Source organism: Pinus tabuliformis, chromosome Q (assembly GCF_031772625.1).
Source record: "Pinus tabuliformis cultivar Carrire ecotype Pingquan chromosome Q, CPIR1, whole genome shotgun sequence".
NCBI lineage: Eukaryota > Viridiplantae > Streptophyta > Pinopsida > Pinales > Pinaceae > Pinus > Pinus tabuliformis.
The window spans coordinates 934,181,678-934,208,176 of record NC_142296.1 but is presented as its reverse complement, the minus strand read 5'-3'; the positions used below and the strand labels follow the sequence as shown (position 1 = coordinate 934,208,176).

Below are 26,499 nucleotides of genomic sequence, written 5' to 3'. Positions count from 1 at the left end.
AAATTCTCACGTATGGTGTATGTTAACATATGGTGTGATATGTTTAGTTTAATATGCTTTAATATATTAACATATGGTGATATGTTTAACGTATGAGTAATAAGTAGTTTAGGTTAGTGTAGTTTACATATTAGTTTATATATGTGCTGTAGGTTAGTGTAGTTTATATATTAGTTTATATATGTGAGGAGTAGGGTTAGTTAATATATATTAATTAGTTTATATTAATTAATAATATGTAATATATTATATTATTTAAATTAATATATATTATTTAATTAATAGTTCAGATTAATTAATTTATAACATGTAAATAATTTATTTAATTTAGATTTAAATATTATTTAGAATTAGTTTTTAATTAGATTTAATTTGTTTATAAATAGTTAATTAGATATTTGTTAGTTAGTTTATAATTAGCAATTAAATTAAAATTAATTAAGGACTAATTCAGGATTTAATTTTTAATTCAAATTCTCATTTTTTTAGCCCAGCAACAGAATTTCCAGATTTACATCAGATTTGACCCATCAACTTTGGAAGCTCATAAATTGAGTTCTACTTGGCCAAATGAGGCCCAGGACGGCTCATTGGAAAGAGAAAATCAAGGAGAACATTTTGGAGGAGGTTTCACCAACAGAATTGATCATTTATTGGGCCAAAAATCAGGCAGAAGATCAGGCTCCGAATTTTGAAAACAAAATCAATTTTCTGAGTTATTGTTTTCAATTTCATTTATCCAAAGCCTCTTCTAATTGCAGATCCATTGGCCAATGATATCCTTTGCCAATCAAATCATTCCAAGCATCAATACAGAGCTTAGATTTTATTTTTTATTATTTATTTAAATAGAATTTGATTGGGTTTGATTTAATTGCCAGAAATGATATTTTGATTGCATTTTAATTTATTTTGATTTCTTTTGCAGGAAAACAGTGGAAAAGATATGGAAAAAAGGATTTCAAGCAATGAGAATGCTCCAGCAATTAAAGATCAGAATCAGGAGCAAGTAAAATTATATTTGGCAGATTTCTCTTCAACAAACTCTCCTCTCCAAAAATTCCTTCACAAATATTATAAATAACAGATTGCAGAATGTAAAAGGGGCTGCTCTCCTCTGCAATTTTAGAGCTTCTAAAAGCACTATTGTAATTGGAATTTAGAGTTGTAGGAGGGAGGAGTGAAAAATCTCAGATCTGGGGATTATTGAGGATTTTCCCTTTGTATATTGAATTATGCATGAGGAACAAAGCTTGCACTATTGTGGCTCTAGTTTTGAAGGCAAAAGTTCAAGCAATGTAAAGGGCTGTTGGAGACCAAGGACAGAGAAATGGATGCAATAAATTGGTATTTCTAATACTACTGTTTTAAATATCAGTTTCATTTTTATGGTAACAGTAATGTGTCATTTTATTCATGTTTGTGCACTATTGTCAATATGAGTAGTTTGTCTCAATGTTGTTATCATGTATCTCTGTTCTTATGGATTAATTTCTGATTTATGAGTAACTGTTTACTCAGAAATCTGCCTTATTAAAACTGATTTATTGAGTGGTAATATGTTGTGAACTATTTCCACATATTATTGTTTAGTTATTGGATTTGCTGATTTGATAATCAATATCATTTATGTGAACTACTTCCTGAGTGTTGTTGGTTTATTATTTCAGTTAAAAGGTCTCAATAGGATGTGTTTTGATATCCATAATATCAGTTAATTGAACTACTTCATTAACTTGATATTCATTATAAACAAGACATATCTAAATCCCAATACTTTAATTATCTTGCTCTTAGTTGGGTTAGATCTATATCTGCCTAATTAAGATAGGATTTAGATTAGTTTATTTTTGCTTGCATCATAGAATAAGTTTGCATTTAGAGTAAATTCTGCATTCTTTTAAGTCCTCTCCTCAAAGAGGCAAAACTTTAGTTGTGGCTTGGCTGAGCCCAAATCAGCTTAAGGGTCATTCTCTTGCCTGATCAGCAAGAAGAAGTGATCTGATGTCCCTGTCTATTGGTGGTTAAAGATACATTATAAACCAATAGCAATAGGGAGAAGGTAACTGGACCTAGATGAACAGTCGGAGCCACCACACCAAACGGAAAAGGAGCTGCTTTTAAGGTCCGGACCGGGTGGTTATCCCCCAATGTTGTTGCAGCGATTTTCGAGGCCTCAACACAACCTTCTAAACAAAACCAGAAACCTGCAAAAGTTTGCCAAAACCCTTTAAAAATGTGCAAAAATCCCTTCCATAGATAACCTCTCCAATCCAGCCTCTCCTCACTTGTAGTTCATGCGTTATGAACCCTAGAAACCCTTATTTTCCTTGAGCGAATTGCTAAAATACCTCCTCCTCATGCCTATATATCAGGGTCCAAACCGTCATTGGCTAGGGCTGACTTCTCACTGGCAACATAATTAATAAATTTCAAAAATCATATCTCCTCAGCCATGAGGACTTAGAGGGAGTGCCACAGATTGTTGGAAAGATATTGGAATAAATTTCCAACCATCTATGTTATTCTCCAATTTGAGTTAGGTAAATGGAGTAAAAAATCATTCAAATAAAGGGGATCAAATTCTCTTTTTCTTGGACATCCTTTGACATCAATGACAACTTCTTTCAACAATTTACAAATGGATTTTCCTTATGCCACTATCTATACCCTTGATGGAAAACCATTTATCCTCTACAAGGAGCCCATTATGAAATATGAAGTTGAAGATATCAAGGAACATATAAATTAGATATCCAACATTAGCATAGAAATTGTGAATCATCGTATATTCACTAATCCAATGACACCAACGAAAGACTAAGTTAAGGAATTTTCCATCCTTCCTTGTGTCCATGAGGAAAGCATTGGCAATATTGTTTAGAGGGGGGTGTTGATGAAAATGATAAAGTTTAACCTTTAAGCTTTGAAATTCCTTAGCAAAAATTTGGTCCTAGAAGGGTCATGAATGATAAAAGATTGAAAGAAAGGGACAATGCTAGGTTTGAGAGTAATATATACCCTATAAGTGATGGTGATTTATCACCTTATATTCATAATAAACTTGGGAATACATTGATGTTGTTTCTAAGGGCATTGCTCATGATCAGAAGGTAAGAAGAAGAAGAAAACATAGACCTTAAAAATTCTTTGATCATAAGATTCAAGAAGAGGGTTCTGAAAAGGGAGACCTTGCGCTAGTTGAGGATGATCCTCATCTATATAAGATCCATGGAAAGGTTGGAATTGACTCTTTCACTTATCCAACCTTAATGGAGTGAATTTTCCCATGCAAGTTAGTAGCCAACTTCTTAAAGTTTATGCTAAAACTAGCACTTGGCTAATGTTGTTAGGCATGGTTTAGTTTAGGATTAGGTAGGTTGTGTATTATGCATTTTGATATATCATCCTTATTTGTTTTCCTACCATGTTGATTTTGTGCATCTTAATCACTAATAAGTAAATAAATAGATAATTAACAAGTAAAATAATAGTAGGTTAGGATTTACCTATTTATTTTTATAATCTTTCATATTTTAGGGCAACTTTATCACCCTATTACTTGTGCATTGATGAATTTATTGTATAATCTAGTAAGATAGTTGGAGTGATGTAGGCTATAGGTCTTGAAGTACTAGAGATGTCGAGGTTCTCATGCACTCTATGGTGAGCACATGTCCCTAAGTTGGAGCCAAATGTTACCCATCTAGATACATGGGTAACCATAGGATAATTTTTTTCTCCTATGATGCATATTTCTAGCTAGTAGCTACACATATTCTTCATTCCTCCATAGGTGAGATCATACTTCCATGATCCACATTGTAGAGATGTTGACCAACATTCTCCACATACAAAAACCCCTCGTATGCTTCTTATATATATCATGCTCATCTCATTCACTTGATTAACATACTCATCTGATGGTGGTGGTTCAACACACATGAGGTACATTAGCTATTGTTTCATACAAAGTGTTTACATTTAATGCAGTAGGAATTTGAGTAAGGATAATGAATTGAAGGGAGAGGATGAATAATGATGCCTATAAGTTATGCTTGTTTCCTTATTTCACCTTAGTGGTCATCAATTCCTTTTAGTCAAGTGTAACCACGTTAGGGATTTTATTTCCTTGTCTATGAGGGGCACAAATAGGAGGCCTAGATAGAAATAGTGTGTCCATATCCCTCTATACTTGACATTCCACTTACCCCTTTCTCCATTCTCCCTTCTTTCGAGTTGGTAATTGTCAATCACTCGTATTGGTTCCTTGTTTGTCTAATCCTATGAGAAGAAGGGGCTTGCAAATGCTATAAGGTTGATGTAGTTGTAAGAAAGAATAAAAATACATGTGATAAATGTTAAAATTCAAAATGAATCAAGGGATGAATCACAACCAAGAGCTAAGTTAGCTTGAGCTCTATCCCCTCATTTGAGACCATCACCCCTAGTCCCATGCATATAATGATATGTCAAAGTAAAAGGGATTTATAGAACATCCTAACCCCTATGAGCAATGAACTACCTATACTAAAAAGGGGACTTAAAAAAGTCAATAAAGACTGTAAAACAAGCTAAATAAAGAAAAGTAACGGGCTAATTAAGTGGTGGAAAGAGTAACTCAGGTACAAAGCACTTCCTCCACAAAGGTGCTCATGGATTCTGGTCTTGCATAACCTATGTGACACCATTCATGAAGTCAACCCATAACCATATTACTTATCACATATGCCTAAAATTAAAGGGTTAGCCGAGGAATTTTTCCTCCCTTTGGTGCCTTATTTTTCTTTGTCATTTGGGACCACCTAATAGGGGTAGTTGATGACCCTCCCATACCAAAATTTGGCAATTTGCATAAGGCCATCACCTAGTGTGAAGTTTTAATAAGATACCTAATGTGATCGACTTATGTGGCTTTTGCATTAAATATGTTTCACTTTTTTATGTTACATTAATTATCATATGTACGATGGTTGATTCTACTTGACTCCTTGAGGCATGCTTGATGATGATACATGCATATACATGGCCCTTTAAAGGACATTAATGATGCTTCTCACATATGTCATGATGATGATACACCCCTTTTGGAGGGTGTTGGAGACTTGATGATGAGTGTTGGACCATGTGATGACTTGGCACCTTGTTAGATACACTCCATGACACATTTGACCATGGGCATTACACCTTGAAGCTACAACATTGCATGGATGAGCTTTATAAGGGTATGAATCCCATCGATGATATTGCACCCTTTAACGATATTGAGGCTTGGCTTGGTGACATGACACTTGATGATGATCATACACCACTTTGGAGGTCATGGAGCCTTTCCCTTTGATGATGCCATGATGATGATAAAGGGTATTGCACATATTATGGGATGTATCACTTGATGGGGCACTTGCTTGAGTCAACCTATTATATTTGGTGATGAGGAGACATGGCCTTTTGATGATATATTGCAGCTTTTAGGGAGAGACATGACTTTTGGAGCTTTATCTACTTCTGAAGATGACATCACCTTTATGAGGCTTCTACACTCACATATGTGGCACTTTTGGAGGATGTTCTCATTTTTTAGCATTGTATTTTCAAATTGGATCGCATTTTTGGGTGTCGACACGAGACCTATCCACATTGTATCATGGATTATTATGTTTTTAGGGGTTTTTAAAGGATTCTTAGCCTAATGAGGTAAAGTGTTTGGTTTGCCTCATAGATAGGGGAGTGGTTATCTCATTTGAGAAATTACACATTATGGAGACAAAACACTTCTTGATTATTATTTTTTCTCTCTAGTTCATTATGGATGCCTAAGTTGAGTGATCTAATTAGGAGGAATTGTGATTTAGATTGTCTTCTTTTCTTGGATGGATACTAATGAAGGTTGGATGCATGCATGGTAAACCTAGTAACTGGACTTATTTTACCTTAGTTATTGTTTATGGATAGTATTGTTAAGTTTTAAGCAAGTGGGCATGGCATTTTAATTTTTGTTGTCCCTCTTAAAGAAACCTTTCTTTCAAGACTTTATGGAAAGAGAAAGTGGGCTCTTTCCGTTATCACTCGCTTGAAGATTGAGGATGCTTCAGGTCAAATCTCTAGGGTAAGTGACTGTACTTTCCCTAGCCTTTAAACCTATTTCTACTTTAATCCTCTTCAAAAATGTTGATCGTTGACTCCATATGCCATAGAATGAGAAAGACATTAGTCTTCTCCCTTTGTCAATCACCTTCTTTATAAAACATTGTATTTTTATTATTTTTTTGGCAATTTAGGGTTTATCTACAACAAAATATTTCATTTTTAGCATTAAATAACTTTAATATAATATCGCTAGGGTTAGGAAGTGTTTGTAGTATGTTATATAAAACAAATGTCATTTTTTAGCCTCTTTCTAGTGCTAACATACATGGTTTTTCTTGTTCTTATGTCTCTTCTATCACATAAAATTTATTGTAATTAAGTCTCTATTTTACACACCATAACCCTTATTTTTACTTTATTATTATAGATTCTAGTGATGTTTACTATTTCTATTTTAAATTGATATATTGCTGCAATTTCATATTATAGAAGCTACTTTACTACAACATTGTGAGATCTTCCTTGAGATCATATTGGTTTCCCTAGGCCTTTAGAATAGCCATAGGATCGTTTGAACTCAAATCTAGAAATAACCTTCAATTCCATCTTAAAACCTAATTTCCTAATCTTATTTCTTAGTAGTAATCACCATAAAATCCTTAAGGGACTCTTAACTTAGTATGACCGAGTTATTTGATCCCTAAGACCTACCATGGAAGTCTCTTTTGTGTTGGATTATGTCTGTAACTAAAATGAGGGGAGTAGTTGCTAAGGTTATTGTTGTGACTCTCCTATGATAGTCATTGTCTTAGTCACCTAGTAAGGCTTTGCACTAAGGTGAAAGACATCGTTGTGACACATCATAAGCAAAATATACAATATAAACTTTATATGTGTGCATGTGTGGTTAAAACATTTCAATGGTGTGATGCTTTGTATGGGCAATATGTGTAATTCTTTTTCGTGCTCTACACGGAGTTGACATGTGAGACCCACACACAAGGAACCAATGTAACTCCACCTTAGCTTTGGATTTATCATATGTCAAGAGGGATCAAGTCCTTCGAGGTTAAAACCTTTTTTAGATTAAAAATACTTGAGGAAATATTTGCACCTGAGGGATGTGATCCCTTTTAACACATGGTATATCTAGAAGTAAGATGGATCTATGCTGATTATATATATATATATATATATAGCTATTAGGGTGGTTCACAAACACTGAGTGGCCATTACATCCACGAGAAAATCTAGGTAGATCAACTCGAAGGGATCTACTCGCCGACCAAACTAGCAAGGCCTAACCCTAAGGGCGTTAAGGAGATTTGACCCGACCTCCTGATAGGCAAGGTACTTAGCAACAAGAACTCGACCAACTGAGCTATCCCTTAGGATATGAATTTATATAAAAACAAAATATAAAATATGAACAATATTTCTTTAAAAAATGATAATAATGAAGATATAACCTTTTATGATTATATAAATCTCCCTTGTTGTTGGGTAACTTACTACTTGTTATAAATCTCTTTGAGTTAGATACATTGAATGGGATGATGTTATGCGTTGATGCCCATTTCTTTTGGGTTTTTGACAAACTCTCTTTTTCTCTTTGAGTCCTTTTTTTGCAGGCATGTGTCCCTGGTCTACTTGATTAATGGGTGGCTCCCTGTTGTATGGGATGATGTTATGGCCATTATGCAATGTATGGATTCTCCCTGTAATGTATTTAGGGTTATATGTTGACACATATGCGGGGTGCATGTTTATGTAACATCTTTTTATCTTAATAGAAAGTTTTTCTTCTGAAAAAAAAGATACATTGAATGGTCTTTTATAAATTTAATAGAAATGCCATTTATAAATATACAAAATTTTCCTTTAAAAAATACATCCCTTGTCAGAGGGTCATAACTTGATTAGTGAGGAGTGAGTTTGATAACTTTTCCATCATGCTAGGCTAAACCATGCATGTCCCACACCAGAAGGCATTTGCCAACTAATATAGGGGCCCTGCCTAGATTCGAAACTTGGTTTACTTGTCTAGCGAGGCTTGTAGGCAATTGCACTAGGCTCAAAGTATAGTAATAGTCCCACAGACTCAATCCTAAGTCTCCTTAGGTCTACCAATTCAATTCATTAAATAAACAAAAAAAACAAAAACATCTTCATCTAAATTCAAACCTACCTTGTAGTAATATATTGACTAAAAAAATTAAGAACTAAGTTATGATAAGTTTCACACGTGCAAAATTAACTAGATTATGATAAGTTTCACACGTGTAATAAAATACGTTAACTTAGAAAAATGCAAACAAACACTCCCACCGATGAAAACAACTTATAAACTTATAACATCTCAACAGTGGCAACTATTGGATTTTGATAGAGAGCCCAAATCACTTTTTAATTACGAACTCCTTGGTCTGTCGTATTTAAAGAAATAATATGTTAATTTTCGAACTGGGTTTGGTTTCCTTTGAAAATCAATAAAAGAGAAAAATGGGCGAAAACAGGTGACCGAAGCAAAGGAGAAAGGAATGCACGAATATTATATTTGGTAACGGCATGATGTGGGGTGGTGCAGCGACCGTGGTGTAACTGTTTTTAGTCTGTTACGAGTTGTTATGGGATGGGAGGCACTGTCGGCGTTGCCCTGCCCTGCTCTGAAAGGGTGTATAGCCATCCATTCCATTTCATTGAGGTAAGAAAGGAAGATGGATAAGCCGTATTGCTCGGATTGTAAGCGAATGACAGAGGTGGTGTTTGATCAATCGGCAGGAGACACAGTGTGCATGGATTGCGGGTTGGTGTTGGAAGCTCATTCTGTGGACGAGTCATCGGAGTGGAGGACTTTCTCTGGAGAGCAGTCGGGTGCGGATCCAAACAGAGTTGGAGAGGCAAGCAATCCTTTATTGGGGAACCAGGTCGCCCTTACAACGCTCATTGCCAAAGGCAATGCATCCAACACTGACGTGTCTCTTCTCGGCCGCTGGCAAAACAGGGGAACCAATTCAGACCGCAATCTGCTTACTGCATTCGCCACTATTGCCACTATGGCAGATCGGTACTCCATTTTTCGTTTGCTTTACTGTACTAATCAATTTCCCCTAATTATTCACTACACCATATAACTTGACTAGATTATCTGTGTTTTATTTGTTCTTGCACATGCCCTTTTCCTCCTTCCTCATGGATTCCTCTCATCTATCAATTTTGTAGGTTGGGTCTTGTCAGCACAATCAAGGTTCATTGCTAAGCGCCTTCTTCGCATTTTTCACCCAAACTGCAACCAAGCTTTTATATATGTACTGCACATAAATAAAATACCAAAAACAGCCTCAATGTTTAGGTTTTCAGTTTATAACCAATTAGAGAGAAATTCAAACTATTTTGTCATATCAAACCCTAATAACATATAAATACTTTTGCATTTAGAAAGTTACTAATGTAGTATTGAAAATAGAAATCTCATTGTTGCCAATTTCCAACCATACCACATGACAACTGAGATCGAATAGTCTACCCAGGAAAGGGGTTTGGTGGTAACTGCATTGATTAACTTCGACAGAAGAATCTGATCCAAAACAAGCTAAACTCAAACAAGTCCAAAATCTGAATTCAAGCAAGCAGACTATACCTGCCTGAGCACTTGAGCATCCAGTCATAATAATGGGAATTATGAGCTTACCTTTGGAACTTTGCCTTTTTTGGTTGTCCTGTGGTAAATTGTGATGTACTTATGTTGCTTCAAGGCATTACCTTGAAAGTGCGTGAAGAATGTAATAAGAAAGCGAAGTCTCATGTTTCTTAATTTATGAACACCATGGATTCCCGACTATAGAAAACATTGTCCTTGAGAGTCTTCCTTCCAATCACTGTAATGCATACTTCATTTTTAAAAAGTTTTATTAATTTAGCATGAGTGCTTTGCTTTTAATTAAGGATCGAGCTAGTGAAATATACAAGAAGGTGGAAGATATCAAATCTATACGAGGAAGAAGTCAAGATTCAATGATAGCAGCTTGCTTATACATAGCTTGCAGGCAGGAGGACAAGCCCCGAACATTCAAAGGTGCATACTAGCTATTTTTGGCCATAACTACACCATTTGCTTTCCTGGCACTTCCCTTGAATTAGTAATGCAGGAGAATGACAACCTCAAGATTCCTGTGCTTTTAAGTTGTAAAGGAGAACATTTTTGATAAGAAGAGTAGATTTTTAGATGTACATGAATTCAAAATAATGTAATATGAATGGTAAATTCTTATTTTAATGTAGCTGTTTCATTTCCGAGAAGGACTAGGGATTTAGAATGGTTTGTCTGTAGTCTGTACTTAAAAATAATTTAATTTTTTTGCTTGTGGTTTTCTTGATAGATCATTCAGTTTGAGATATCTGCTGGCCGTTCACACTAGATTGCTTCGAATGAATGAAAATTTTCCATCCACATATTTGAGTACTTAAAATATCATGCCATAATAGGAACTTTTTCTTTTGACTGCAGAGATTTGTTGTGCAGCTAATGGTGCAACTAAACGAGAAATAGGTCGTGCAACAAAGTTTATTGTAAAACAATTAGAGGAAGAAATGGGAATAACAATGGACATGGGCACAATTCATGCAGCAGATTTATTGGTATGACACTTGTCTTTTTGCAAGAATAAGAGTCATAAAGAAAGGAAAGATATTTATCCATTTCCCTTGTGTTATAAGAGATAAGCGTTTAAAACATATCACTCTATTGGTATGGCACTTGTATTTTTGCAAGAATAAGAGTCATAAAGAAAGAAAAGATATTTATCCGTTTTATTTGTGTTCCAAGAGATAAAATTCTAAAACATATCACTCTTAACTCCTTCTATAGATATTGTGGGCTTTCCTTTTGGTTTAATTCCTCTCTTTTTTCCTACCACCAAACTAAATTCTAGCAGCTGTTAGTGTGTCTCATACATTTAACGAAAAAGTTTGAATCATTGAGAATGCTTTCTATTCATTGAGAATGCTTTCTATAATGTCCCTGCGCGCCAGTCGGGCAACGCTACAACAAAATTTGAGTAATGTCAGTATTCCGTGGAAGCTTCTTAACCTTGTACTTGGTAACATTTAATTAACATATATACATATTGCCTATTTACCAGCATAATCAGACAATATTAATAACAATAATGACAAGTAGTACTCATCTTGTACTATGCAGTAATTAACCAATTATTTTGCCATAATTAGCTAGTGACCAAGACAATATTAATAACAATAATGACAAGTAGTACTCATCTTGTACCATGCAGTAATCAACCAAAATTTCGGCCATAATTAGCCAGTGACCAAGACAATATTAATAACAATAATGACAAGTAGTACTCATCTTGTACCATGCAGTAATTAACCAATTATTTTATTTTGCCATAATTAGCCAGTGACCATATTTATAACGGATAACAAAATGTGCAGTGGCATTATCACAAATTATGTATATCTATATCAGACACAACTAGGGTTTATTGTGAGATAATTTATACAGAAATGCATGGTATACTATCACAATACCATAATCACCCATTCTAGGGTTTATTGATAGGACATGTAGAAACACATTAAGTATGCCCATAAAATATATCATTGCGCACAAAACACTTATCTGAAGATAAGCAACCATAAATTAAACATAATTCATATATAAACAACCATAGAGAGAATTGAGGCACTTATCTAATAAAGAAGATCCGACTTACTGTGGACTCTCCATATTCCTCATAGTCGTGGACCGAGTGGCTCATAATCTCAGCCATTGGTCACCCTCGAGCTAGGGCAACAACTCCATAGGCAACAATGGTCCAATAACAACCAAAACCCTGGCCTCGACACCAACCCTAATACCCTTAGTCTCCAACTACAGGCTCATGTCCCCTTGACAGACACCCAAGTGGCGCAACCCTAATCCCTTGGTGGTGCCCACCTTCCAAGGTGACTTAAGGTTGGCCAAGAGAGTCTCCAGGAGATCCGCTGCTGCGCGGTGTCCAAGTGCCAAACAACTGAACCAAGATCCCCACAGTTGATTCTAGAGTCCCAACAAGGAGTCACTAGTTATCTCCAACGGAGTTACTAACCAAAACTCCATGGCACCAAACCATAACCAAGGCCAACAACCCTCGGAGCCACCAAGCTCCTGGAACCACCAGGGTTCCCAGAAACATAGCACCGAGCTCTAAAACCATCATAACTAGGTTCAAAGTCCAACTCGAGACTCACTAGCTGTCACTCGGACTGAGTAATCAACAAATTTTATATCCGAATTCCCAACCCATAATCACTCATCTATTTCCTGCACTGTTTGAATCTATATGTTGTAGGAAATGCTGGGCCTGAGCTCGTTTCTAAGCAGAAACGGTACGGAAATGCGTTTGGTATGGCCTGGAAACATGTTTTAGGCTGCACTTCATTTCATGTGGGGGAAACGTGGCTCGTACGGCCTGAAACGCGTTTCTAGGTCGTACAACCACGTTTTAGCGATAAAGTGACCTTTTTTTTGTTTTTTGTTTTCAATTTTTTTTTGGATTTTTCGTTTTGCTTTTTTTATTATTTTCGCTCCCTACCAATTCAGGAGTGATACAGAGAGCTATTGAAGATTGGAAGCAATTTTTTTTGAGTGGGGCAACCTAATGTTCAAGCCTATGTTCGCCCTCATTGGATTTCATATGGAGAGTAGAATTTTAGATCTCACTCAAAATCCAGCAGACTTATCATTTTTTCAGGATTTCAGGATTGGGGGGATTGCAATGTTTCCATTGGATTTTGTCATGTACTAGGGTATGGAACTTGTATTAATTAAGAGAACCAAGCCCTCTATGCAGGTGAGACTCCCAATAATCAAGACCACCTAGGGTACTAGGGTATGGGACTTGTATTTAATCAAGAGCACTAAGGTCGTTTAACTATGTAAGAAGAGACTCCCAATCAAACACGAGACAAGAAACTAGAAATTTCTCGTGGTTGATTTTGGATATTGGTATTTTCATTATGTGATCATTCATGAGTAAATGTGATGTAAATTTAGAGACTTATAGTCTATGCATTGACATTGGACAATTTAATCATAATGTAATAAATTATAATGTATCAAGTATGCTTTATGATTGCACATATTTCTTAAATGTCCTTATATATATATACATATATATATTGCGTTTCCCCGTTTCCAAAATTTGGGGGGGGGGGGTCACTTTTCGTATTCGTACCCGTTTCAAAAACTCGTACCCATTTCCACATATCGTGCAACTTAGGTTTGAATCCTTCCATGCATAAATCATAATGCATAATAATAACACATAATCATCATAATACTAATAATTTATAATATTAATACCCCCCTTATAACAAGAACCCACACTCCCTTTATAATGCATGACCTTCACTAGCCAAGTGGCACTTCTTGAAGCCACGTGGCCCCAGGGTGCACACACGTCACCAAATCTTGACTGTTGCCTTTTTGCCTTGATGTTGCACCCCCCATACTCTTTATGTAGAGTGGGCTCTGTCTCCAACCTTATTTTATTATTATTATAATGTTTGTACAAAATAAGTACAATCTGGCTCTCCGACCACTTTAGCAATTAAAGTTATACGTGTTCGGGCACACTGGTCCCACAATCTATTTAGCATCTACATGGGCACACAAGCCCATAGTATAATTCTGGCTCACCAGCCTAAATATCATGTGTACATTGTTTACACAGGTGCTATGGCATTATCATTTAATACTCGGACCACCGGCCTAACCATGCGGATACTTCCAGAGACACCCCAGCCTCAATGTCCTCTTATATACATATACAACGCAAGGGTCAGGAAGGGTTATTACACTTTTGGCTTTCTTAATTCTGTAACTTTGTTCCTGTCTTCTAATTTATTACCAAAAGTTATATAGTGCTGCCACTGACATACTTCTTAATTTGGCTCTCATCTCTCATATCCTATTTGGAAATAAACACTATAAAGAACTGAAATGGTATAGCAGATTTACAACCCCTTGCAATTGTCAATGCAGTTTAAAGCCATTACTTTTTGTATTGTCAATGCAGTTTAAAGCCATCGCTTTTTATATTGTCAATGCAGTTTAAAGCCATCACTTTTTGTCAGAGTTGGTATTTGAAAGCTTGTAAAATATTAACAAGAACAGAGAAATAATGACAAGATTGAGAATAACACTCAACTTAAGTGGTGAAACTTTGACAGTTTACCAGGAAACATCCATGGGCAAGGTAAGGTATTTTACTATCTAAGATGAACAATCATAATTATACTTACAAGTTACAACCACCTCCAATCTCTTGGGTTGCTTTGATATATCTATTTCCATGGGGCATGGTAAGGTATTTTATTATCTAAGATGAACAATCACCTTTAGACTTACAACCACCTCCAATCTCTCTCTTGGGCTGCTTTGATATATCTATTTTGGCAAAATTACATTTGTTATACAAATTGTTGGTTTTGGAAACCAACACCATTAAACACTGTTAAACGAACCACCAAATATTTATCTAAGTGAATTTTGGGTTTTTACATTTTCTTTTAATTAATTGTTGCCTTCACCTTGATAACAATCTACTTGATACCTTACTTGGGCCCATTCATCACGTTTTTTGTAAGCCAAGAGAAGTCTAACACCATTGCAACTTCTTTAACAACATTGGTTTTGTAAACATGTTTGCGCAATTTTCTTTTGTGTGGACCTTTTTAAGATCCATTCCACCTCCATCAATGACTTGTCTTACAAAATAGTACTTAATATCAATAGTACTTAACATCAATATGCTTAGTATTACTATGATAAACTGGATTTGTAGCCAAATGAATATTTTTTCGAATATCACAAAATACAGCGACATTGTTTTGCATCCATCCAAGCTCACCCAAAATACCCTTCAACCAACAACGATATAATTTGTCTCAGTAGTGGATAAAGCAATTGTTTCTTGAATCTTTGACATCCAACTAATGTATCCTCCTGCTAGAGTAAAGACATAACCTAAAGTAGATCTCCTCTTGTCCAAATCACCTGCAAAATTTGAATCAACATTACCGTGTACAAATTCACTACTACTATTAAAGGTGATGCAATAATCACTTGTGCCTCTAAGATATCGAAAAACCCACCCATTTCACTACATTCCAATGTTCTCTTCCTGGATTTGCCATGTACCTGCTGACAACACCCTCTGCATGTGAAATATCTGGTTTGATACATACCATCGCATGCATCAAGCTTCCTATTGCATTAACATATGGTATATGAAACGTATAATCCTTATAAAATGGGAAGAGAAAGGGATATTTACGGGTTTTACATTATTCATCTCGAATTTCACAAGTATTCTTTCAACATACTTTTGTTGTGAAAACCTAATAATTACCATATTTTTTCTTTGTGTAATTCAATGCTGAAGATCCATTTTGTTGCTCCTAGATCTTTCATGCTAAATGTCTTAGCCATCTGATCCTTCAGCTTGTTGATCTCATCCATGCTTTTGCTTGCAACAAGCATATCATTAACATATAACACCAAGATAATGAATAATACAATTCAAACTTTTGAAGTAAACACAAATAGTCATATTCACTTTTGGTATAAATCTGGCTCATCATGATGGAATCAAACTTCTTGTAGCATTTCCTCGGAGACCACCTTATGTTGTACAATAATTTCTTGTGTTTGCAAACTAACCTTATTCTGCAATTTTGCACAAAACCTTCTAGTTGTTCTATGAATATCTCCTCATCCAAATATCCATGTAAAAGTGTTGTTTTAACATATAATTGCTTTAACTCCAAATCAAGCAAAGCGACTAGTGCCAACACAATATGAACAACTACAAGTTTAACAACTGGCGAAAAAATTTCATGGAAATTTGTACCTTCCATCTGAAAATATCCCTTTGTGACCAGTTTGGCTTTATACCTTTCAACATTACCATTAACACCCTTTTTCAATTTTGAGACCCACTTTCATCCAACAACCTTTCTATCTTTAGGAAGTTCTATCAGGTCCCAAGTTTTGTTTTTCTGTAAGGCATTTATTTCTTCTTTCATTGCCACCTTCCATTTGGCATTATTGATATCATCTATTGCTTGATGATAACAAGAAGGATCCCCATTGCCAATAACCAAAGCAATAAATGAAATAAAATCAATATACTTTTTTTCTTGTAGATCTTTTTGGTGTTGGTTGTGGAATTTCCACATTTTCCTAAATATCCTCCGCATTTACAATTTTTTATCATCAAAAGCTTTTTCTTGCTTCCTTCTGATTGTAGATGGTTGCATCTCCAACTAAATTGTTTGATTTAATGGTACCTATTCCTATTTCAAATCAACTTCTACACTCTCTGATCTAATGAGAGGAGATTCATTAAATGTTACATCTTTGCTAATGATGATTTTGTGGGCAGTATTCCATAGTCTACATTCTTTAGCTACACCATCATAATCAACAAATATATCTTTCTTCGATCTGGGGTCTAACTTAGAATGCTGATTCTTAGGAGTAAGAGCATTAGTTTCAAAACCATAAATTTTTAAATTTGAATAATCGTAGGGATAACCCATCCCTACCTCTTCAGGGATTTTACAATTTATTGCAATTGATGGTGTTCAATTTACAAGATAACAAGTAGTAGTGACTATTTCCTCCCACAACTCTTGTTGCAAATTGGCGTTGGAAGAGTCTTGTTCATGTGTTTTGCTGCCACCAATACCATCTTGAATTCTCAACCCAGCATAGAACCTCGAGATTTGGAGTTCTATTATTATTTATGCTGGGATCGATTTTGTGGCTCACCCAAGGGGATACACCTTCAAATTTTGCCGTCACATTTTAAATGAGTGAACACGAAAAGGAGGATGTATACATGCTTTGAGTAGCTTCAATTCAACATTTGTTCTTGTCTCCAATCTTGTGAAAAATGTGCTCAATCTTATGATTGGTTTTCATTCAAAGGTTTTCGCCTTTCGGACCTAGAAAAGTACATAGGTGTAAAATTCTCTTTCCTGTCCCCTTCAACGAGCCTTGCTGCAATTTTCCCCAATAATGAGGATACCCTTTCATTGCCTTTTGGTGCGGAATTCAGTTATTCTAACCATTTGCCTTGCTGCAATTTTCTCCAAAAATGAGGATACTTTTTCATTGCCTTTTAGTGTGGAATTCAGTTATTCTAACCATATTTCTTGTCAACAAGTGACTAAGGGCTGTGAGTTGAAAACTGCTTAGATAGAAATGGCTTATATCTAGTGGTGCATGCCATGGAATTGTTGATAAGACTAAGGATCTCTTCAAAGAGTACCTTAGATCCAATGAATTTAAGAGCTTCAAGTTCAATTTTTTCCCTAAATCTTTTGGTGTTCTTCATTATTTGGGTCAAAAGAGTCAGTCATGCACCGTTCATACGTTGCAAACAGTTGGCCAGGTTTCAATACTCCTTTTAGCAACCAACTACATCCAATACATGATAAGTAGCCTCAGTTGCATAAACTGCATCAAATTTCAAAAGTATTGTTTGGGAAAGACGTCTCAGTGAAGTCTGCCTTGACAGAATCATAACTTTTGTAAAGCCCCCGTTGCCTGTTAAGCTCCTCCTCGCCAATTTTTCCACTTATGGTTCCAGCTTTAGTTAAAGCTAGAAGATTTTCTAATTCAGAAGGCACTAATTTGATCTCCAAGCATCCGAGTAGCTTTCATGAACATAGAATCATAGACCTCCGAAACATTCTCCAAAAAGGTCCTAAATGGCTTTTGCCCTTGAAATAGCCTCATCTATTCCCTTCACTAAAATGAAGCCCCAATTGGGAGCTTGACCCTTATTATTTTGGAAATTAAGACATGTGAAAATCTAGGAAGTTTTCAAAAACATTACCAAGGTCATCAATCACTACAATATCTGAATCTATGAGAATAAATTATAAAATGATCAACCTGATTTTTCTTTCAAAAAGTTCTGTCACGGGATCTTAGTACAATTCTAGTATGGTTAAATGTATTTCGAGTCTTGAAACTAGATTGTGACACTCCATTTTAGATTTTATATCCAGATTTTGAGTTTGCAAAGTTGAGAAAGTTGATATGAAGTTGCCATTAGTAATGTCAACACGACTTTTTGGAGGATTGAGAGATATCTTTCTGAATTTTGATGGCTTCAACTTGACTCTTGAACTTCCTTGCTCGTATTGAATTGGTTCTGAGCTGCTTGCGTCCACTTCAAATGACCTTCTTGCAATTTTTTTTTTCGTTAGCAAGTTCTAAACACCAAAACAAGATAGAAAGGGGCGCTGTTTATGCTGCATTGATTAAGTCTGCAAGAAAGGTCGAGAATGCATCATGCTAGCAGATTTGATCCTTGTCAAAACATGCTGAAAACTAACTCTTTTCTTACAGGCTGTAATCTTCAAAAGCCTCGAGACCTAAAAAATACAAGCAAGTGTGGCAACCATCCCAACTTTGTTCACTCCAAAGACTAGATACCACAAATAGCCATGCGATCATGGACTTCACATTTCCTAGAACTGTATCACTAAGTGAGGTAATTTTGCAGAAATTTTCCAAAAAGTACCCTTGTTAAAATGGTGGTAATGGTTTGATCCAATTGTGGTAGATGTGCTCCACCTGGGGCAATGTGAATACCCTGGAATCTCGTCATTGTACTTGAGCAACTACCAAAGAAACAAATTGTTGCAACCACTGTTCAAGTGGACATATTCATCTACTAGCTTACTGTGACTTGAAGTGACATTTTTTAGTAAAATAAAAAAGCCAGTTAACCACCTCATGGATGCATTATTCCATTTCCTTCTTCCTCTATGCTTAATCACTATATCAAATAGAGACACTGAAAATCAGCTGCTTGTATGCTGAATTTTTTGTGAGCAACAAGCTGAAAATGCATCTAGGCACTTGCAAAACAACAATGTTTTCCAGTAAACCTGCAAACCATGATGAGTTGTTACATGGTTTGTCAATATATTCCTGCAGTGGGTTTGTATAATTGCTGTCCAGATCTCTAAACTCCAACAAATCTGCAGTTTTTTTTGCTGCCATCTATTTTTAGATTTGGGATCTCATCCTTTGTTTGGATTATATCACCATCATCAACGACTTTTTCTGCCATTCAAGACAGCCGTTCGAGATTGTTGTCCTCTCCTGACCATGGTTGAGGTCCTGACAGATAATAGTGCTTGCCTGATTCAAAATGTGATTCCCTGCCTAATGAAAGGAAAATAATAGTGCTTGCCCCATCCATTTTCAAGGGTAGCAGCTTACTCAGTTTACCTAGAAGTTAGAACTGCAAAGGTAGCAGAGATGGAGGTAGTAGTAAATTACAGTTATAAGCATACTCATCATAAGATAGTGTGTGACTGCACAAGCATGCAACAACTATAAGGTACTAGGTAGCCCGAGGCAGGTTCTGCACAATAAATTTTCTGCTATCCAGTTGCACATCATCATAGATTTGATATCCTGTGATGATATCGTCATGTTCAAACTTTGTCACATGGCTGGCTTTCCCCTCTTCTACACTAGGACTGTTTCTTCCATAGGTGGCTGGGGATTGTCCTCAATTATATTTTGTGCAGAACATACTTTTTTATTTCTTGGACATGGGTAAGCCAACCTCCTGAATCATAATCCTAGCATGCACAAAATGCTTTCAGAAGCTCTGCAAAAGATTTAAGTGTGTGTTTGGGGAGGATTTCAAACTATTTTTGTGCAAACCCTTTCAAGCTCTTGCAATATCCGATGAATGCAGAAAGGTATTCCACAACTGAATCCCCATATCCATAAAAGATAGATCAATCCTTCGTCCCAACTATATGGTCATAGGGAAAACCCTTCATGCCAGAAGAGTCCACTAGAGAATAGCACTCTGCTAACTAGGAAGGAAGCTCCATCCTTTCTACAAATGTAAGATTTCAAAGCAAGGTTGAAAGAAAAATAAGCAATAAATACTGATCATACCTCAGGAAATGCCTGATAGAGTCGCCAAAAATAGCTTGCTTTTTGAGCCTTCATAGTTGTTGGATGTGCTCACCTCTACATCCAACAAAGTATGTAAATAGTATAAGGATCAAGGGATTTGTTCCTTCGTGAAGTCGAAACACACCCACAATTTTTGTTGAAATACCGGGTTTATTGAGCTTTATCTTCAACAATGGCGCTAAAATAAAATGTTGACGCTCAAATTGTATGTTAAAGTGATGAAATTTCCAACCCACGTCGCAGTTGTACGACCTAAGGGGAACTTGGGTAGGTCAGCCATTGTCACCTTAGTGAACTACCTTGCCTCTTTAGGGCAGCTCTCCTTCGACTTTGAGGGGGCTCCTCTAAAACTCATTGGGGCATAAACAATAAGGAACAATGTGAGATCATTAGTAACCCCAACGAATGAATTGCTTTTCTAAAAGAAAAAGAATAGAATAGCGATTAATGGATGCAAATAACAATGTCAAAGATGGAGTCAAGAGAATCTAATAATGAGAAGATATCAAGAAGAATGACCCTTCTTGGGTTGGTTTCCTCGAATAATGGATCAATGAGGAGAAACTAGTATCGAAAATATGGGTAGCATCCTAGCCAATTAGGGTCAACTACAAGATCAAGAACCCGTTAGAGGGAATTTCTCAATGGGATTGTCCTCCCCTGAAGGATTGACTATGGCATAAAATAAGCCATGCATTTACTAAGGGAACCCCCTCAAGGGTTTGCCTAGCAAAAAGGCTTGGCAACTACTTTGCACCAATAAAGGACGAGATGGGGTTTAGCGCCCTAATCTCTCTTTCCATGTGATTGTTGTCCCTCAATGGATCGATCACACTAAGCCTCGTGATGATCTTGAATCACCTGCAAATTAATTCTTAAAAATACTGCGGACAAAACCAAGAAAATAAATCCTTCTAAGTTGAAACATGCAATACATAACAAACCCAAAAAACCATTTCACCAAGAAGTTTTTCATTAAATCCCTTAGGAGAGGAATACTCTCGTTATCTGACCATTAGTTGCAAAGGAGGATATACTTCCTTTATATAGTTGAAGAAAGAAATTTCCTTGACAATAAAATAATATTATTTAGGAAGTACCTTGAACCTAATCTAAGAAGATTAGATCTAGTTTAATTAAAAAACCCAAAAATAATAAAGTTAGTGGACAAAGACATATGTACAATGATAGTAATGGATTCCTACCCTCTAAAGTTGGATTAGCCCTTAAGATAATAACACGATGTTCACTAAATGGGTCACACTAGCCATTAAAGTAATGTCATGGCTAAGTTGAGGAATGATTTAAAATATTGACTAGGTAATGTGGCCCTCATCTTGAGCTCTCTATACTCTGGTCAACCACTCACCCAGCTTGGACTTGAACCCACAACAATGAGAGATTCTCCGGACTCGAACCCTAGACCTCCTAGGTGGTCGAAGCAAAGGACCATTGACAGAGCATGAACGAAAGGGAAAAAAATGAAACAAGGTGCATGCAGGATTCTTGGTAGCTTTGATGGCTTCCTCTATCACCCAGAAAGAATGTCATTGGTCCTTCTCTTTCCTTTCATGGAATTATCTGCCTTTCTGAAGCACAAAAACTGCACAGTTTGCCTTTGAAAAAACAAACTCAACTTGTTTAAGTCCTACACATTTTCTCCTTGATGTCCCATGCCAAACCTTGGCCTACCCTGCCTCCTTACTTATTTTTTCCATGCAAATTAAAACTAGAGGAAAAACAAATCTGCTGTTTTAGATGAACCACTACTGTTACCATTTTAAACCCTCCACCCCACATGGAACTTAAATATTTTTATTTTTTGTTTTCATTTATGCTTGGGACGGCTTTTGAGGCTTGCACGAAGGGATACACCTTCAAATTTTTGCTGTTGCTTTCTAAATGAGTGAACATGGAAAGGAGCCTGTATACGTTCTTTGAGCAACTTCAATTCAACATCAAAGTGTGTCTTCGATCTCGTCAAACATGTGTTGAATCTTATGATTGGTTATTGTTCAAAGGTTTTCGGGCCTAGAGAAGTACGTAAGTGTAAAAATCTCTTTCCTTCCCTTTCAACGAGCCCTGCTACAACTTTCACCCAAAATGAGGATACCCTTTTACTTCATTCTGGTGCTAACCTCAGGAATTGCAATATTCTAACCATATTTCTTATCAGCAAGGGACTGAGGGTTGTGAGATGGAAACTGCCCAAAGAGAAATGGCTTGTATCTAGTGGTGCATGCCACATAACTGTTGATGAGACTGTAAGATTCTCTTCAAAGAGCACCTCGAATCCAATGGATTTTAGAGCTTCAAGATTATTTCTGGATTAATCTTTTGGTGTTCTTCATTCTTTGGGTCAAAAGAGTTGGTGCACGATTAATCCACTGCAGATAGTTGGCCAGGTTTCAGTACTCCTTTTATCTCTTTGTAGCAGCCAACTGCATCTGGTGCATGACAAGTAGCCTCGATTGCATAAACTTCATCAAAAGTATTATTTGGGAAAGGAATATTCTTGAAGTCTCCCTTGATAGAATCACAACTTCTATCAAGCCCACATTGCCTGTTAAGACCTTCTTTGCCAAATTTTCCACTAATAGTTCTACCTTTAATTAAAGCTATAAGATATGCCAATTAAAGAATTTTTGATTTGATCTCCAAGCATGGAAGTAGCTTTCATGAACATAGACTTATAAACCTCCAGAACTTCCTCTAAAAGAGCTTTTGCCCTTGAAATAGCATCATCTATCCCTTTCACTAAAATGAAGTCACATTCAGAGGTTGATCCTTATTATTTGGAAAGTAGGACCGATGTGAAAATATGGGAAGTTTTCAGCAACATTGCCTAGTTCATCAACCACTACCTATATTTGAATTTGTGAGAATAAAATGATCAACCTGATTCTGCTTTCCAATATGTCTTGATAGCCTTCCTTCCCTAATGTCCTGTCACGAGATCTCATTGCAATTTTGGCATGGCTACATGTATTTCAGGTCTTGAAGCTAAATTGTGTCACTCCATTTTAGATTCTACATTCAAATTTTGAGTTTGCGAAGCTAAGAAAGTTGATAGGAAGTCACCTTTAATACTTTTAAGTTTTAACATGACCTTTTGTAAGATTGAGAGATATCTTCCTTAATTTTAATGGCTTCAACTTGACTCTGGAACTTCCTTGTCTATGTTGAATTGGTTTTGAGCTGCTTGCTTCCTCTTCAAATGACGTTTTTGCATTTTCTTTTTCTTCTTTGGCCAGTTCTAAACACCAAAACAATCTAGAAAGAGATGTTTATGCTGCTATGTTTAAGTCTGAAAGAAATGCTAAGAATGCATGATTCTAGCAGATTTGATCCTTCTCAAAACATGTTGAAAAATAACTATTGTCACACTGCTTGTAATCTTAAAATACCTTGAGACTTACAAACACCAGCAAGTGTGGTGGCCATTTCAACCTTGTTCACTCCGAACACCAGATGCCACAAATAGCCATGCGATCATGGGCATCACATTTCCTACAACTGTATCACTAAGTGAGGTAATATTGCAGTTTTTTTGTTTTGTTTTTTAAAGTTCTCTTGTAAAAATGGTGGTAATGACTTGCCCCAATTGACATGTGCTCCACCTGGGAGGATGTGAACCCCCAAATCTCATATTTTACATGAGCAACTACCAAAACAAACAAATTGTTGCAACCACTGCCCAAGTGGACTCAGTCATCTGCTAGTCTACTTTAACTTACTTGAAGTGGCATTTTTCAGTTAAATCAAGGAGCCAGTGTAACCACCTTAAGAAATTAAGAATGCATTAGTCCATTGCTTTCTTCCTTTGTGCTTAATCACCATATAAAATGGAGGCACTCTGAAAATCAGCTACTTGTATGCTGAAATTTTTGTGACAAGCAAGCTGAAAATACATCTGGACACTTGCAGAACTATGTTTTCCAGTTAACCTGCAAATCAAGAGGAGCTGTTATATGATTTGTCAATATATTCCTTTAGTGGGCTGGTATAATTGCTGTCCAGATTTGAAAACTCCAACAAATATGCAGTTTTTTATTTGCTTCCATCTATTTTCAGATTTGGAATCTCTTTCATTGTTCGAATCAGATCACCATCTTCAAAATTTTGCATGATAAATTCTTTTCTGTCCGGACACATATTATCATGGATATGATCTTTTGGGATGAAATCGTCATGTACAAGCTTGGACACATTGTGGTCGTTCTCTTGTTCTACACTAGGACTATTTCTTCCATAGGAGGCCCAGGATCCTCAACTATATTTTGTGTAGAATATACTTCTTCTATTTCTTGGACAAGGGGCAGCCGACCTCCTCAATCAAAATCACAACATGCACAAAATGCTCTCAGAAGCTCTACGAAAGATTTAAACATGCCTTTGGGGAGGCTGTGAAACCATTCAAACCTTTTCAAGCTCACCATGAAATACTTCACCATGACATCCTCATAAAGGAAGTCATTTTTCTTGCAATATCTGATGAATGCAGAAAGGTATTTCACAATTGAATCCCCATATCCATGAAATATAGGTGAATAGTTCATCCCAATTACTATATGGTCATACAGAAAACCCTTCACGCCTGAAAAGTCCACTAGAGCATAGCATTCTGCTACCCAAGAAGGAAGCTCCATCACTTCTACATGTAAGATTTAAAAGCAAGGTTGAAAGAAAAATCTGCAATAAATATTGACCATATGTTAGGAAATGCCTGATGGAGTCACCAAGGTGAGCTTGCTTCTCTAGCCTTAACAGTTGTTGGATGTGCTCATCTCTATATTCAACGAAGTCTTCAAATATTGTAAGGAACAAGGGCTTTGTTCCTTCGTGAAGTCACCATGCAAGAGTGTAGATATACCCATATTATTCCTTGAAACATTAGGTTGATTGAGCTTTATCCCTGTGAACGACACCAATTTGAAGGTTGGCTCTCCCCCTGTTTGGAGGGGGGGCTCCTCTAAAAGTCATTGGGACATAAACAATAAGGAGCAATGTGAGATCATCAATAACCCCAACAAATGAATTGGTTTTTTGAAAGAAAAATAAAATAGTAGTGATGGAGGGATGCGGAGGCCAGTGTCAATGTTCAAGGGCAATGGGGTCAAGAGAATGTTAGTATGAGAGGATATCAAAAAGAGTGACCCTCCTTAGGTTGATTTCTTGTAATAATGGATCGGGGAGGAGAAACTAGTATCAAAGAGATGGGTAGCTTCCTAACCAATCATGGTAAACTACAAGGTCAAGAACCTACTAGAGAGGATTCCTTGATTGCACTCAATTGAAGGATCAATTATGGTGCAAAATAAGGCACGCATCTACTAAGGTAACCCCATCTAGGGTTTGCCTAGTAAATAGGCTTTGTAACTACTTTGCATTGACAAAGGATGAGATGAGGTTTATTGCCCTGGTTTCTCCTTCCACGTGACCATTGTCCCTCAATGGGTTGAATCACCCACAAATTTGTTTTTTTCTAGTGCTAATTAAGGCAAGCACAATTTTTTGCGACTGATAATTAATTCCAATGATATACATTCTTATTTTAGCATATTTTAGAACATCATTAAGCAATTACACTTAGAAAATTCAACAATAGATTCAACTCAAACAATAAAGATAACAATATGCACAATAGACACCAAATTTTTCATTGGGAAACCCAAACTCGGGAGAAAACCCAATAATCTTTTCTAGGAGAAATAATTCACTTCAACAAAAGTACAATATGATTTTTCAAGTCAAAACTTGGTCAACCTAGACCAACAATCTAACATAGGTCAAACAAGCCTTAATTCGGCCTCCTACAACTGCCCACAAATTTGGTTAACCTTGAGTCAAACAGGCCGAATTTTGGGCTCCTACTGCTGCCTAGAAGCTCGGTTGAATTGCCTAATCAAATTGCGGTCAAACTACCCATAATATACTTGGTCAACTTCCTCAAAAAATTTTGGTCAAATTGCCTCAGAAATTTTCGTCAAACTGCCTTTGAATTTTAGGTCAACTTCCATAGAAATTTTTGTCGAATGCCTCAAAAATTTCGGTCAACTTCCTCAGAAATTTTGGTTAAATTGCCTCAGAAATTCACTCAAAACATGTCAAACAGATCTCAAAATAACTTTGGTCAATGCTAGTCAAACATCTGATCAGGCTTTGGTCTTCTTCCCTTTCTCCTTTCAACATGTGTACAAAAGAACAAATGTTTTGATTTGTTGAATGACTGAGGAAAGTGGAGGAGTCACACTTGTATTTATGTTAGACCAAGTGGGGTGACTTTTGACCAAAAGTCACACCCCTTCACTTGTGGGGCCGAACTGCCATTTTGGGGCCTACATGAGCTCCAAAATTTATAATTTAATTTTAATTCTCCT

General features: G+C 36.3%; 1 protein-coding gene and 2 pseudogenes across 2 annotated transcripts in view; 1 reads left to right on the top strand and 2 right to left on the bottom strand.

Annotated features, from left to right (window-relative positions):
• Positions 1 to 8,545: 8,545 nt before the first annotated feature.
• The window catches only part of LOC149222529 (transcription initiation factor IIB-like), a 200,645-nt gene continuing 182,691 nt past the window's right edge, over positions 8,546 to 26,499 (top strand). The window contains exons 1-4 of one of the 2 annotated variants that reach the window (XM_089385502.1): positions 8,546 to 9,157; positions 9,313 to 9,337; positions 10,036 to 10,165; positions 10,598 to 10,728. In XM_089385502.1, the coding sequence (XP_089241628.1) occupies positions 8,808 to 9,157; positions 9,313 to 9,337; positions 10,036 to 10,165; positions 10,598 to 10,728 (636 nt within the window). In that variant the 5' untranslated portion in view covers positions 8,546 to 8,807. The remainder of the gene's footprint in view (positions 9,158 to 9,312; positions 9,338 to 10,035; positions 10,166 to 10,597; positions 10,729 to 26,499) is intronic. The other variant, XM_089385501.1, reaches the window with a different exon arrangement.
• On the bottom strand, positions 17,067 to 18,782 carry LOC149222531 (cycloartenol-C-24-methyltransferase pseudogene; annotated as a pseudogene).
• LOC149222530 (cycloartenol-C-24-methyltransferase-like) overlaps positions 22,118 to 26,499 on the bottom strand; it is a 59,216-nt pseudogene continuing 54,834 nt past the window's right edge.